The sequence below is a fragment of the Plectropomus leopardus genome, chromosome 24 (genome assembly GCF_026936395.1).
Source record: "Plectropomus leopardus strain MGB_pleo_1.0 chromosome 24, ASM2693639v1, whole genome shotgun sequence".
NCBI lineage: Eukaryota > Metazoa > Chordata > Actinopteri > Perciformes > Serranidae > Plectropomus > Plectropomus leopardus.
The window spans coordinates 2,065,930-2,081,240 of record NC_142199.1 but is presented as its reverse complement, the minus strand read 5'-3'; the positions used below and the strand labels follow the sequence as shown (position 1 = coordinate 2,081,240).

At 42.0% G+C, this 15,311-nt stretch overlaps 1 protein-coding gene across 2 annotated transcripts in view; it reads right to left on the bottom strand.

Annotated features, from left to right (window-relative positions):
- Window positions 1-2,840: 2,840 nt before the first annotated feature.
- The window catches only part of ahr1b (aryl hydrocarbon receptor 1b), a 34,490-nt gene continuing 22,019 nt past the window's right edge, over window positions 2,841-15,311 (bottom strand). Inside the window, exons 9-12 of one of the 2 annotated variants that reach the window (XM_088074157.1) lie at window positions 14,650-14,791; window positions 12,342-13,767; window positions 8,398-8,589; window positions 2,841-8,189 (exon numbers count right to left, since the gene is read on the bottom strand). In XM_088074157.1, coding sequence (XP_087930283.1) covers window positions 8,443-8,589; window positions 12,342-13,767; window positions 14,650-14,791 — 1,715 coding nt within the window. In that variant the 3' untranslated portion in view covers window positions 2,841-8,189; window positions 8,398-8,442. Of the gene's footprint in view, window positions 8,590-12,341; window positions 13,768-14,649; window positions 14,792-15,311 lie in introns of both variants that reach the window. The other variant, XM_088074156.1, reaches the window with a different exon arrangement.

Here is a 15,311-nt window from a genome sequence, read left to right as displayed (position 1 = left end):
AAGAATATAGGAAGAATATAAGCCACAGAGCTTATTTTCTGCAATATTCCAAAATCCAACGGAAAAATCCCTCAGGCTTTTTGACGAGGGAACGCTGACTTCCATGTCGGCCTACAGAGAAACGCTTCATTGCAGACGCTTTCAAAGTCCGGACTCCAGTCCCGATCTGAACCAAAAGGCACGTCAATCCGGACCCAGCCCACACCTCATATGAGGAATGAAATAATGCAATGTAAGGAAGCATGCGTTTTCTACTTTGATGTTTATGTTGATGTCAATAAATTGTTAGTTTTTCAGATTTTGGTCTATTCGAAGACCGTTACCGCAATCCTGGCCCGAGATGAATCCTTGAACGTATTCGTTAGCCTGTCTGACGTTGTTGTCGTGGCAACGTTAACGGCTAACAGGCGTTCACGTTCTGTCCTGCGCAGTGCAGTGAGGACTTCATGATCCAAATGTGCAAAGAAAATAAAGGTTGACTCCGAAAAGTTTTCAAAGATGAGTGGAAGGAGAAATATGCGTTCATTTTGCCCCAATCCAGCACGACGCCCGCGTGTTTTATTTTGCACAGAGACAGTTTGAGTTGTGAAGAGTGGAAATGTTAAAAACCGTCACTATAACACAAAGCTCAGACGTTTTAAACAGCAACATCCTCAGAATACAGAGGTGAGGACAACACTGAGACTCTTCCTATGAATGGACAAACGAGTTATTAGTGGCAAAAACAAAATGCCCTTTTCTGATGTGGAGGTGGTTTAGGAGTGTTTAAATGAGACGTTTGAGGCTCTGTTTGAGGGGAAGGAGAGAATGGAGATGTCAGAGAAATTCAGTTAGAGGCAAATTTAATAAAAGCCATTAGCTTAACACCGACCGTTCAGTACCTTTGGCCTTAAATAGCGATCAGATTTGGACCTTTGAATATGAAGTTTGGGAACGCTGCTCTGCTGGTTAGCACCACCGTGACAGAAATACAACCATAGGTGTCAGTGCGGTCCAAACATTACTGAGTGCTCCTTTAAAAAGATAATGTAAATCAATATAAATATAATATGAAAATAGATTTTGTGCACAAACATCCTTTCATCTGGACACGTTGAGCGTGTTTCTGTGATGGCGAGCTCATTCTGGCTGCAGCAGCGTTATTAACACAAAGGAAACACTGACTCATCCTCCTTGTGGTTTTTTCTCGGAGGGTTGTAATGAATTATCTCAATGACCAACGCAAACACAACATCTTTGCTCCTGGCTGCCGCCTCTCGGCCTCCGTTAGGTCTGAGCTCTCCCAGCGGGCCTCGCCGGCGGCCTGCGGGCTGTGTGACGCAGCGGCCCGGGGAAGCTAAAGTGGGACACACAACATCTTGCTTGGATGATTGATCACGTCACAAGCGGGCAAAGTTAACCGGCTGAGGACTGCGGGAGAAGAAAAACTCTCATAAATGATTCGGGGCGAGTCATTAAAGATGTAACGTCAGCAAGCCGACAGCGTTCAGCACTCGGGAGAGGAAGCCTGTCTGTGTGCCGCGTTTAAACACCTTCACACTCCAGCTTTTATCTTCAAAATCATTTCCCGAATGAGTTTTGATCCCCGGGGTGTCGATGTGAGCCTGAGCTGGAGGTGAGACATTAGAGGTGGAAATCATTTTAAACGTAGGAGCTAAAAGGTTCAGTGCACAAAGAAAACAAAATGGATCCTGTTGACCTCTTTTTCTCTCAGCCCACAAGGATGTGGGACGTTTGATTTTACCACCGAGAGCTCCTCCTGACGGGAGGTGACGGCTGTATTTGCATTATGAAGTAACAAAACCTCGAGGATCTAAATGTGCTTTGAGAGGAGTTTTCGGGGAGATATTTGACGCTTTGGCTCAGTGTTTTATCTCGTTGACGGTCAGCAGCAGTCGCTTTCGTCTGGAGGATCAGTGTGTGTTTGTTTGCTTTTGGCCGGCGCGACTTCACACATCTGCTGGTGCCAAAAGCGCAAGAACATAAGGGGTGGAAATGGACAATACCGGTGTGCGTGTGTGTGTGTGTGTGTGTGTGTGTGTGTGTTGTCGGTTCAGTGACAGCAGCTAAAAGCTTCCTCAGGTTATCGGTGGCGTGCGTCACTTCAGTTTTTCAAATCTCCGAGGTCCCGTGATGCAGCTCAGGATGGATTTTACTATTTAACTATTTTTTTCTTTTTTCTTTTTATAAACATAGATATTTTCATGCTGTTGCAGTAATCATATGATATTTGTAGAATATATTTAATTATATTTCCTAAACTGTATTCCTGTAATCCTCACAGTTGGCTTGTTTTTTCTTGTTTTATCAGGTTTAGTAACGGGGCGTTTACAGTTGTACCACACTCAGAATTACATCACTTAAATCAGATTTGGCCTTTTTGGCAATTTTTCCAGTCATTTTTAGAATTTGACATTTTCAATGAGGTTTGGCGGAGACATTTAGATAATATCGAGAATAAAATGTCTTTTTCAGTCCACTAGAATCATTGTGCCGCAGTAAAACAAAGACTGAAGTGAGATAAACAGACTGAAAATCTTATTATATCAAACTGATGCTGACAAAGCTCTGGGACATAATTTTCAGTTGGAAAAATTGCACAATATGTTACCAAAAGCTTTAAAATCACAACATTATTAGGGTGTCTTAGCCTTTTACTCATGGTGGCATGTTTTTAATCCTGTGGATTTCTTACCTAACCTTCCCGTCATGACTGTCTGGCTACTCTGCACTCTGACGGGGAACAGCTGGGAGAGCAGGCGAGCGGCTCAGGTGACGGCTGAGGTGGGCAGAAAACACAGGAGACGCATTAGCAAAGTCAGACAGAGGAGACGATTGAGTGTGATTGCACAAAATCCTTTATTTCCAGGATCCAAGAGCACATTTTCAACACACGGCTCAAAGACAAACTGCATTTTTTTAAAAAGTCTGTTTACGTACAGCTACGACCTTTTGTGATAAAAGTAGCAAAATAAAGTCTGTGTGCTTTAAAAAAAGAAAAGAACCACGAGAAACAGCTTACGGAGAGTTTGGTTCCAGAGTTTGACTCGACAAAAGAAAAATATAAAACAACGAACAGTCACTTTTAAATGTTTTCAGGTGGACAAAGTGGATTAAAAAAAAAAGATTCTAATGTAAAATGTAGCTCAAGTGTTTTGACAGATACTGGCTTACCGTTATGGCACCGTTTTTGTTTTGAGCTAAGGTGACAAACATGACATAAAGATAAAATACAAGAACAATATTCACACAACATGGAGTCATAAAATGCTTTTTTCTACAAGACTACTTTCAGTGCTGGAGAAAGCGTTTGTAAGAGCAGTGACTTTAAAGTAGTGCTTGCCATTAAACACCATTAAAAAACACAGTTATATACACACAAAACCTTTTTTTTTTTTTTTAAAGCGCCTTGGATTATGATTTTATAATCTTTCATACAGCATTTGATCTCACAACTGGTTTAAATATTCTGTTTTATAAGAAAAGTCAGTTTACAAAAACAAAACAAAAACGAGGCAAACCTGTAAATGCATTTTGTCGTTGTGACGTTCGTCGTCAGCTAACACTACCAAAATCCACAAATCACTTAGAAGCACCTTTATGTAGTGAAATAAAAGCTTCATGTTTCCTTTACAGTTTACACAAGACATTCAACGATGGAGCGACTGCAGACACACGTGTGCTCACATGTGCGTTCACATGTTTCTCATTTGGTTTTGGAGTCGGTGCTAAATGCTAAATGCTGTCCAGACTGTCGTCCAGCTTTTTATTTCTTTTAAATGTCAGTAATGCTGCGTTCATGTCACATAAGAACTGGACTAGTTTAAACTGAGGTTAAGATCAGAAAAAAACTGCAGCACATATAGATCACTTTTTATAAATGATTGTTTCTATTTTACAATAAATTAAACATTTGATATCAATGTTCCAAACATGTTAATCACATTTTTTGAAATATAATTTCCAGCTAAAGAGCTGCTTCTGTAATTCACAGTTAATGTGACGTGAGATGAGCGCAGCATCAGCCTTCGTGTCCCACAGGTTTTCACTCTCTCCACAGGTTTTATGGAGCTGTTTCGAGGTCTGGTGACCAGTTTGTTGGACTGTGTGACATTCAAACAAAAACAAAGACGACAAAGACACAAAACTGTCCTGGAGACAGCTGTATTAAAGTCTCAGCGTGTGCAGTCGAGTCCGTCACAGCGTTCGGTTTGATGCTACGACTGAAGTAGGATATTTTCAAACCCCACATGAAGTGGCTTTAAAGGGTAAACTGAATATTGTCAAACCTGGACCCTATTTTCCGTGTTTTTCACGTGTCTGAGTGATGAATGGGAACAGTCATTTCTGAAATTGGTCCAGTATTGCACTGGGGGTTTAGCAGGCTGCTAAACGTTTTGTTTTGCCTCTGCAGGCTGCTCTCGTGCACAGTTTGTACATTTAACTACAAAAAGTAATGCACCAAGATCTGTACATATCCCCAGTAATCACACACCGCTAAGTAGTGCAAAACACACATATTTTGCAGCGAGGACGCAGTTGGGTCACAAAACACAGGACCGCCCCAGGAGACCAGTGTGTCAAACCATGTGGATTTTGCGTAATTTAAAGGTAACTTATCATTTTTCTTTCCTTAAACGTTACCACAGTAACTTCACATTAATTATGTAATTTAACGTTAAGGACGTAACATCATTCGTGAGGCGCTAATTCGTAGGATATCACAAGAACTGTTGTAAGGAAACGTCACGGACAGGATACTGATGTTATTCTAAATGTGACAACAACAGGTTTCCCACAGCTTCAGGCAAGTTCAAATTTAGACTTTTTAATAATTACAATAACCAAAATTAAAAAAAAAAAGACACTGTTTTTGTTGTCAAATGTTCACTGTTAAATAAACGGTCCAGTCAAGTTAATATTAGGAAATACCTGGCTTTTGTTGGCAAGTTTTCTTTGCGATTTTTATTTTATTTTGAAATATTGATTTAAGATGAGTTATACCAATTAAGGGTTATATGAATATTTCTATGAATGAATTCAAAACCTTTTAAGACTTTTTAAGGACCCCTGGAACCCTGAACAATACGGAGAGGATCCCAACAGAAATATTTTTGTTTAACCGGAAACAGACACAAAATCGCCATCGCCAAACCCACCAGACTCCATTTAAATACGCAGTTATTTTAGTGTGCATGGAGACAACATATATCTAACTTTGTCAATGAAGAGTTTATTTCAACCAAACCAGAGCTGGTGAGTGTCTGAACGGTGAAGAGTCGAACCAAGACGGTTTTTGTGAGTATTATCTCGTTTCTGTCGACTTTAAATGAAGCGTGTTTTACGATGATAAAATTACAGTTTATTTCAATGGAATCTGGTGGGTTTGATGATGGTGATTTCTGAGCTGTTTCTGGTGAAACAAAAAGGATTTTACTCTTTTACAAAAAAACTGTAGGAATCATTTGCATGTTGTCAGACAGGTTAAATAATCTGAACCTGTCAGCAGCAAGAGCAAACACTTTGAGCAGACGTACACTGATGGTGCGAACATGCCTGTCGCTTTCGCTCTCAATTCTGAACCAAATTACTAAAGTGTTCCTATTTGTCCCGTTAGTTAGTAAGTATCAGTCACTTAGACGCAAAAACATGAGAAAATATTGTCCAGGTTAAAACCAAACTCAACCCTTTAACTGAAGTTATAATGCATTATTTTTGCATTTGAGCGTATCACAGTCCTGTGCAGAAAAGTCTACACCTCATCGGAAGAACAAAACTATTTGGAAAACTTAAAATATTGGAGCTTGTGTCCATCTGTAAGCTCTTCAGCCTGGCGGGCTAGCATGGTTTGGTTTGAGTCTCCAGCTAAAACTACGGATCGAGGAGCTCGTTCACTTTGCTTCTGATCTTTACGATAAATTAGTTTCCACACATGAACGAAATGACCAGATATGAAAATAATTTAAACAAAGACTGTTTTCTACATTTAAGTGCATATACTCTCTCAATCATTTGTGATCACAGGAAAACAAAAACTTCAGGAATACTTCCATGCACTTCTTCTTCGGCCTTCAGTTGTAATCTATTATTTACAGTTAGGTCCTTAATGGATTACCGTGTGCATGCGAGTGCACTCCGTGTTTCCCACGCGACACGACTGCAGGAGAAAGTAAGCGGGAGTCTGACGGCCCGAGGCCGCCGAGACAAGGCATTAACGGGAGATTTTCACACTGTCTCCGGTCAGGAAACAAAAATGCTTTTTTAGGTTTGACTTCAGTGCCACTGACGGACAAATCAGATCCTCTCTGATTCTGCCGCTAATATACATGTAAGTGCACAACATCATTGTAAACCTCAAACAGGCTAAAATGCAGCATTAGGATAAACGCGGTGATGCCGCCGCCGCCGCCGCCGCCACAGAAGCAATGTGGTTTTTCTACGGCAATAAATAAAAACTCTCTGATTTTAACCCTTTACCATCTGTTTGAATCTCATCTCAACGATACGAACGATAAGAATGAAATGCTGTTTTGTTGACATGTAAAGCACCAGGACTAACGACATCTACTAACCCTACAGGTCATCTACATCTACTAACAAACACTTTTAATGATCTGTTGGTGTGTTCAGTCCAGATCTCGAGTGTCTCCGGAGAAACATTGTCTCTCCACATGGTTAACATTCCCGTACGAGGAAAAACACGCAGGTTACCAGCAGACATGCTGAGCGGTAACACACCAGTGAAAGCAGCTCGTCATTATACAAATGTATATTCAAATGAAATACTTAAAGAGACATTAGAAATCTCTACTGGTGGGTTGGCTTCAGCCCGTTAACTGCAAATCAAGTCTTTAAATATCACTGCAGAACATTTTTCAAAGCATACCGGCATTTTTTTAAGGAAGAATATTCCTTATTTTGCAGGCAGTTGCTAGTTTATAAATTCAAATTCAATAAAAATCAAGTTGCAGGCTTCAGGCTGAGTTGGGATGCTACAGCTAATCATTCTTGTGCATCTTTATTTATTTGTCAAAGGTATATTATTGTCACGTGGTACACAGTTGTTTCCCATCATCTACATGGAAAAAAGGATTTCTAAAATGTGCAGTTTGCTTTGAGAAATGGACAGCAGTGATGTGAAGGACTTCCATTTAAAAGAGTTTAGGCCCCGTCTATATGCATAAAGATATTTTTGAAAACTTATATTTCCACCTCTCTGATTAAAAATAAATATTAATTGTCCACAGAACCTTTGATTAACAAAATATAAACATTATATCTCAAAAACGACCCTAAACACTTCTAATATAATGGCAAAGGAGCCCACTCAAAGATATAATCGATGCTCTTTGCAAAGACGTCACTGACATAAAAATGTGTTTTTTAACAAACCAGTAGTCTGTCGTTATTGTTTCAGCCTCACTCTTATAGCTGATTTATTATTTTTTTGTTATTTCATTTATACAGTGTCGCCCCCCGTTGGCCAAGTTTCTCCACAGATGGACACAGGACCAAAGAAGCTGTTTCAAAAAGTCTCACTTTTAGGGACCTTAAACTCAGTTTGCATGTGGACAAGAGGCCAAAACGTTGACGGAAATATCCTTTTTCAAATATATCTGTATAAGTTTAGACAGAGCCTTAAATCGCCCAGTGCTGAACTTTGCTTTGTATGTGATGCTGTATGTGATAAACTGTTTTTTAAATTTTTTTTTATTGACATCGGCATGTCTGACCGCGCAATTAACACATCACAACTGACTGTGATTTTGCATTCTGGGGTTTTCTGAATTAAAGTTGAAGGAACGTGTCAGTAGAAAACTGCACTTAATTTTGGAAAAATCGCTTTTTTTTTTAAATTGGCAGAAGAAATGTTATCTGTTTATCTATCGCAAGTAATATTGTTATTGTGATATTCAACCACGTTATTGCATATTTTCCTCATATTATGCAGCCCTGGCTACAACCTCTCAAAGGAACAGCCTGATTGTCCGGTCTGGATTTTATCTTTGTTACATTTTTTAGCGATCCAGCTAAAACAGGAAGTTGTTGTTCTTCTCTCAGTCATTCGAGTACCAGCAGCATGAGTCCAGTTTAATAGAGCGAGCGGCCTCGTGGAGTGTTTCTCCTCAGGTCTCTAACGGTGTATGTACAGGTCAGAAAGTGATGCTTCAATCAGGTGCCACACCCGACTGACAACAAAAGAGCACAAATCCCATCCAAACATTAAAATGAAACGTTCACTTGCTGAATTATAATACGTGATTGATATAAAACGTCCTCGTCGTGCTTCGTCAGTAGCACAACGATGGGACACTGAAACAAACAGAACCTGATACAAAGTCCTTCCTGAAAAAAAGAGGTATAATAAAGAGTTTCCTCTTTTTTCTCCTTCTCTACCTTTTCTTCTCTTCACTCCTGCTGTGACGCTCTGCCGTCGTCCTTTCAGAGGAAAAATCCAGATTTCTGGGGGTCCTGCAGGGCGGGGAGTCCATCTGGGATGTCTCCTGTTGCTACTCCGTTTCCATTCGGCATCAGACACGTCCTGATGTACGCTGCGTTGGTGGCACTGAGGAGACAACCGTTCTCCAGCTGAAAAACAAAAAGGTCACATTTAAAGGATGCAGTGACTTCATTTATCCTTAAACACAATTTCAGCTTGTGAAAAGTCTCATTTTGATTTTATAATATAATATAAGTGGCGACTTAAAGTTGGTTTAGAAGGTGACAGAAAAGTCTCTTGTCTTTGTGTTTTTTATGTACATCATTTATAAGGTCACCATTGACCTTAACCACAAAAGCAGGTCAGGCGGTAGGTGGTGTTTAGTGGGTAGTCCTGGAGTCCCGAGAGACGCCGTGACACAAGGAGGACGAGTGATGGAGAGAAGGACAGGTGGACATTAGAGGAGACATAAAGAGACTATAACCAGCAGAGGGAGGGAGGAGCATCCTGCAGTCTGTAGCTGCTGTGTGTAACTCACAGTGACTGTAATCCTAAACAGATTAGTTAGCACTGAAGTAGTTTAGGTGCCAAAGCAACCTATAGTGTTTTTTTTTATAGAACATTGAGAAAACACATTTCTAAATATACATGTATAAAATAATGTTATCCGTGTCTGTATACTCGCCTGGCATGCTTGATAGTTAATTGCTTGCTTGCAACAGCTAATAGATGCAGATGCTAAAGTGTGCAGTTGACACTGTTTCCATGCTTTCCACCATTTCTGCTGGCCTGAAATATCACGCAAATGTCACAATGGCAAATCGGGTATCATCCAAACTTCCCAGTTATGACTATTAAGACTTTGGGAGCAGTTCATGTGCTCGTAACTTGTAAATACGATATTTCCGAGGCGCACGTGAGCAGCATTAGTCAGTTTAAACTGGAAACAAACTAACAGCCCTCCATGATTTGTGTGCAACATTTCCTGGTGTGTGTGTGTGTGTGTCTGTGAGAGACAGAGAGACATAGGCGAGAGCAGGAGCGTCAAAACACCGAAGTGAGTCTCCTGCCACTGGATTTAAAAAAAAGGAAAAGTAAAAGATTACACAATGTATACTCAGCGTTCAACATCTTGAGAGTAATGGCTCTATTAGTCGTCGTGCTTCCTTCTGATGTACTATTACAGATGATAAACACACATTTGTAATTGTGCATTTATTGTGGGCATTTTCATCATCACATACTAGACTTTGAGAGTCTTTGGACACATTGTCCTCCTGCATGCACTGCACTCTTTCAAAGGTGACTGTATGTTTTCTCTACAGTCTCTAACCTGAGAGTAAAGCAGGCTCGGTGCAGCTCTGCTGTCCTCTGTGTGAGCTGAGAATAGTTCAGCTGCATCGGCTGCCTCCCCCTCCATCCTGCGTTTGCAGCATTAGGTAATGATGACAGTCAAATTGTAGGTCAGCACCGCTCATGCTTGACTGGACAGCCTGCCAGTATTTTTCTTTCAGCGACAGCCACTGACCCTGAAGAATAACAGTGGAGGCTGAATGGGGCGGGGATGAATGGATGCCTGCCGGGGTCGGGCCATCTTTGGGGCCGACCTTATTCTATTCATTATTGTACTCTTTTTCTCACTACTGCCTCTTTGCTTTTCTTTCCTCTCCGCGGCCCGTTCGCTCGTACCTCAAATGCTCTCCTTTGTTAGCCTGCTGTGGGACAGTAACACTGAAAAACAAATGGAGGAGCTTCATCTGATCTTTGATTACACCGTCAGAAATATGTACATGTGTGATCATCTATTTTCTTTCACTAACGTGCAGACTTGTTCTTCAGAGGTGCCGTTTGCTCCTGAGACATTCCTAATTTCAATCCCGCAGCGCTGATGGCGAGGTCTCGTTACCTCGTTATGTTTTACGATGGGAATATTTCTCTACCTCCGGCTCCATGAGTCTTTGTACTCTGAGTGATTAGCGTTTTTTAGGATGACATTCCCCTGCCCTCCCTGCTCTGTCATTACTGGGAAAAAATTCGGTTGGACCGTCAAAGACAAATTCCTGCTTCCCCTGAACGTTATAGTCTCATTAAGCAGCCCAAATTATGTTTTTGGGATCTAAGTTAACCCTTGGCTGTGACTCTGAGAGAGCATGAAGATCATACATTTCAATTTAAAAGTGCTTATACAGATGACATTCTTTTTGATGGAAGTATCAACTCATTTAGCTTCCATTTGATTAGGGCTGTGATAAACAGTTACTTTTAATTATTTCTGTTTAGTTAAACATTTCAATCTAAAAAATATTTTTAAAACATAAAAATGAAATAAATAATTATATGTCATAAATTACTGGCATAAATATAAATACTTTTTTGAATACTGAATATATATTGAAGATTTATCATTTGGACCATAAAATAATTAGAAACTAATTAGAAAATCTAAACCCCCTAAAGCTCATAATCACGTATTCAAATTGCTTGTTTAGTGACAGCAACAGTCCAAAAGGCAAAGATATTCAGTCTGTTAAACAGAAGACTAAACCTTGGCATTTTCAAGTATTATATATATTTTTTTGGAAATTCATTTATTGTGCGTAACCGCTTGTCCTCGTAAGGGTTGTGGGGGGACTGGAGCCTATCCCAGCGGTCACTGGACGAGAGGTGGGGTACACCCCGGACAGGAGGTCAGACTATTGCAGGTTTGACACAGAGGGACAGACAACCATCGCTCTCATTCACACCTGGGCTGAAATTTAGAGTAATGTCAAGATGTTTTCGTGATGTAATTTACTGCACAAACTTTCAGCACAAATAAAAGCTCTCTGAAGTCTCATAAAGCCCTCCTTAACTCTTCCAGACTCTGCAGCATAGACTCTATTCTCAGACTGTGCTGCTGTGACCCATCTCTCCCTCGTCTTATTTACATGGCATGTCTGGTCGCATCATCACAGTTTACACTGAGCTCCATGCCAGCCCGAGGCCTCTGTGTGCTGACTCGGAAAAAAATCCATTTTCATGACAGTGAAAGAGAACAGCGCAGAGTTGAAGGGTTGTAGATTCTGCAGCCCTCGGTTTTGTTGATGTTCCCTGATATTTGAGGGCAAAGCAAAGACTCCGGGCCTCGTCAGTGGGCCAGGATCAAGAGTTTGGCTCCCAGAACAAACAGTGTTGAGGAGAGCTGGCAGCGGGAGTCGTTTTTAAGATGGTAAGAAGGAAAAGAGAAAGACTGAAGAGGCCTGACACAGGACAGAAGGTCTTAGTGGGAATCAGGATGACGGCTGAGGGAGGGGGAGCATTACTCACCTCCTAATGGACGCGCAGCCTCAGCCCTGTTTTCATGGGACTAACATTATGTGAGGATGTGATGTAAACAGGAAATTAGCCTCTGACCTCTGTGTTTAATGAGCTGCAGGATAATGAAATCTGCACAGATTATTACAGTCCTGGATTTAACCATAACTTCACGATTTAGCAGAGCGTTCAAAACATGCCTGTTCAGAACTGAAATTACAGTAATCGGGATCAATACTCCCAGTATAGCAGTATTTTTTTCATCCCTAAAATTTAATAACCCAGTCATTATAATTACTCCAAAACATGATCTAAATTTGCAGCGCCTGCTGTGTCATGCCCAGAGAGCCAGTTCCCATCCACAAGCACATATCCGTAGCATCATGTTACCTAAAAACCCAAAAAAGGGTTTTCATTGCTGTTTTGTGAAATATGGCTTTTTTCAAAGTGGACATGTTTTCATTTGGCATCTTTTATATTCTAAATTTCAAATTGCGCAGTTTGTGGGTTAATGGAAACCTGCCCACTGCGACTGCATCATGCACCTTCATTTCTTGCACCTGGTCTCCTTATACAGTGGTAGCAGTGTGGTGTCCTTGTGTCTTACCTTGCTGTGAGAGGACTCTTGTGTGGCGGTGTTGAACATGCTGTAGGCCTGTAACGATGACAGGCTGTGCGGTGGCTGGGACAGTCCCAGTAACTGCTCCAGCTCCAGTGCAGAGCTCTGGGCGGGACACTGGGGCAAACAGGATGGAGGAACCTGCTGCAACACCTGCTGGTGTTTCTGGTGAGTCTGCAGCTGGTGAGGCTGAGCGGCGCCCGCCACATTCTGGTAGTGACAGACGTCCGCTGTGGCGACGCCGTTCAGCATCACGCCACCTGCGTGTGGCGCGTTGGAGATGTAACCTGTGTGATTGATTTCCACGTTGGGTGGAAAGGCGGTGTGTCCGTTTGGGATGTAAGATCCATTAGTTGTGGGCTGACTGTGGAAGGCGTGCAGCAGAGCGCCGTGGCTGCTGACCTGCTGGGTCTGGAGGTGGAGCGAGTGCTGGTCCTGCTGCAGCTGCCACGGCTGACTCGACTCCAGATTGAGGTGTTTATGTTCACCGTTCAGCTGTGAGGCTTTGAGCACAGTGTGAGCGTGATGGTGGTTGTCTGTGGTTACCACCCAGTGACCGTTAGGAATCTCAGTTAAACTCTTGGCGTCCATTTGTCCCGGCTGGGACTGAATGACAGGCTGAGTTCTCGTCTGCTCGCCTGCACTGATGTGCTGCTGCATCTGTTGTGACAGCTGTGTGATGGGAGCAGCGGGAGGGACAGCAGGTGTGAGGGACGCCTGCGGCTGCTGGGAGACGCTTTGGGCCAAGTCTGTGTTTGTTGGACGGGTTGACTCCCCTTCTGTCCCGCTCTCCAGAGAGTCGTGGATGTAGGAGAGGATTTCGTTGTTGGTGAGAAGGTCACTAAGCGTTGGGACGTGGTTTGGACCCAGCTCCACCTGAATCATCCTCTCGTCCAGCAGCAGGAGCTCCAGGTCTTCAGCATTTAGTCCAAGGTTTTCCAGGGCGCTGAAGAGCTCACTGTTGGAGCACGTCTCCTCTCCGTCAAGGGACAGAGAGTCCAGAGTGGCGAGCAGTGGGTCATAACTTGATGTTTTGCATCTATCCGCATCCCCGTTAGACACCATCTGCCAGCTGTTGCCACCTAACAAACCACCGAAACTATCACCGTCACTTTGCTGCTCGCTAAAAAGGCTGCTGTGATAAGACATCTTCGGCTCTGTGTCCGGCTGGCACACATACACAGACTCGTCCTGGCTCATCAGCGCTCCCAGCAGAGACTTTGGGTCCAGGTCGTCTGACGAGCTCTTGTCCTGCTTGCCTTTCTTGGACTTGCTGCCTTTAGATTTACCCTGGAAGGAATCGGAGAAGCCGTGCAGCGGATAACCGGTCTGGTAGAGCATCGCCTCTCCGGTGGCGAAGGTGAAGGGAAGGTGCATCGATCGCTTCCTCAGGTGCTCCCCTCCTTCCTCATCTCTGAGGAAAAAACAGAAGAAATTAACAGATAAATTTCAGGGTTACCACATTTTTTTCTTACCTCACTTGCCCAGAATGTTTCAAACAGACAGAATTAAAACTTCAAAAAATTTTTTTTCAAAAATTCAAACATAATTTCAGCATCCACCATGATGTGTTTAAGGGCTGTTGGTATTTTGAAAATTAACAATAATTTCTTCTTTTTTTCCCAGATTCTGGCTGTGATAAATGGTGTCATTTTTAAAGAAAAAATGCCTTTGAAAAATTTAAGATTTTTTTTTTTTTTTTTAAATGTCAAAAACGCTTAAGCTGCCAAAAATGTTTAAAAAGAGGAAAAAAATCTTGCTAAAAGGTAAAAGTAAACATGCCTTTCAAACATGTTAAAAAATAAAAAAATAATAATAAAATGAAATAAATCAATAAATAAATAAGGGGGAAAAATCCATAAAAAGCCACATTTTTTTTTCAGGAAGAAAAAAATCTAATTTTTTTAAAAAGAAAATGCGGGCCCACAAAATAAGTACTACGTACAGAATATAGGGGGGGGAAATTAAGAAACTTTTGTGATGAACAACTTAACAAAATGGGCTACATAACATAACCAAAACTTTGTCACGTCAAGTCATGTTAGAGCTACAGTACATTGTCAACATCAGAAAATAATTCCAATGTTATGTGACATTAGTGAAATTTAATTTATTACACACAACACAGTTCAATGATTTTTCCATAACTTTCAATGATTTTTACTAGTTCCATGACTTTTCCAGGCCTGGAAAATGTGATTGTGAAATTCCATGACTTTTCAAGGTTTTCCATGACTGTGGAAACACCGAAATGTACTAAATCTTAAAAACCAAGCTGGAGTTGTCGTGCACTTACACCAAAGGTCTCTGGGTGGCGATGATGTAGTCGGGCTTGCCGTTCTTGTAGACGAGCCTGGCGTTGGCCTGGACCCACTTCCACCGGTTGTCCTTAGTGAGCAGCCTGAAGACTGTGAGGCCGCTCTCGCCCGTCTTTATCACTGGAATCACATCAGACGAGACATCGGAGGCTCCGTGTCACTGCTGTTTACGCTCTGTACGCCCCGCAGTGTGCACACACTCACACTGCATTTGCTCAGTCGGGCGTGCTGCCGCGATGGAGGCTACATGCTGATGTTCACTTTGGCTACATGCACATGTTACATGTCCTGTTTGCACACACTTAAGTAGCCCGACACACACACACACACACACACACACAACCCTGCATCCTTCTACCTCTGGTCCCTCATCTCCACGGCTCAGTGTTGTGTCTGTCGGTGTGTGTAATTGTGTGCAGGTCATGTTTCTGTGCTGTCTCGTTTCTAAACAAACATCACAGTGAGGCACAGAACCAGTTGAACGCAGCTTCCTCCAGACTGGAGAGTTTAATGCACCAGTGGAACAGTTGGGAAACAAGAGAAAACAGGTTCCAGGTTGACAATACCAACGTCTCCCTTTTAGACGCTGTGAATCCCAAAGAAATTTCTGTAGTTTTTCTGTCAAAGGAAAGTCTCAGTG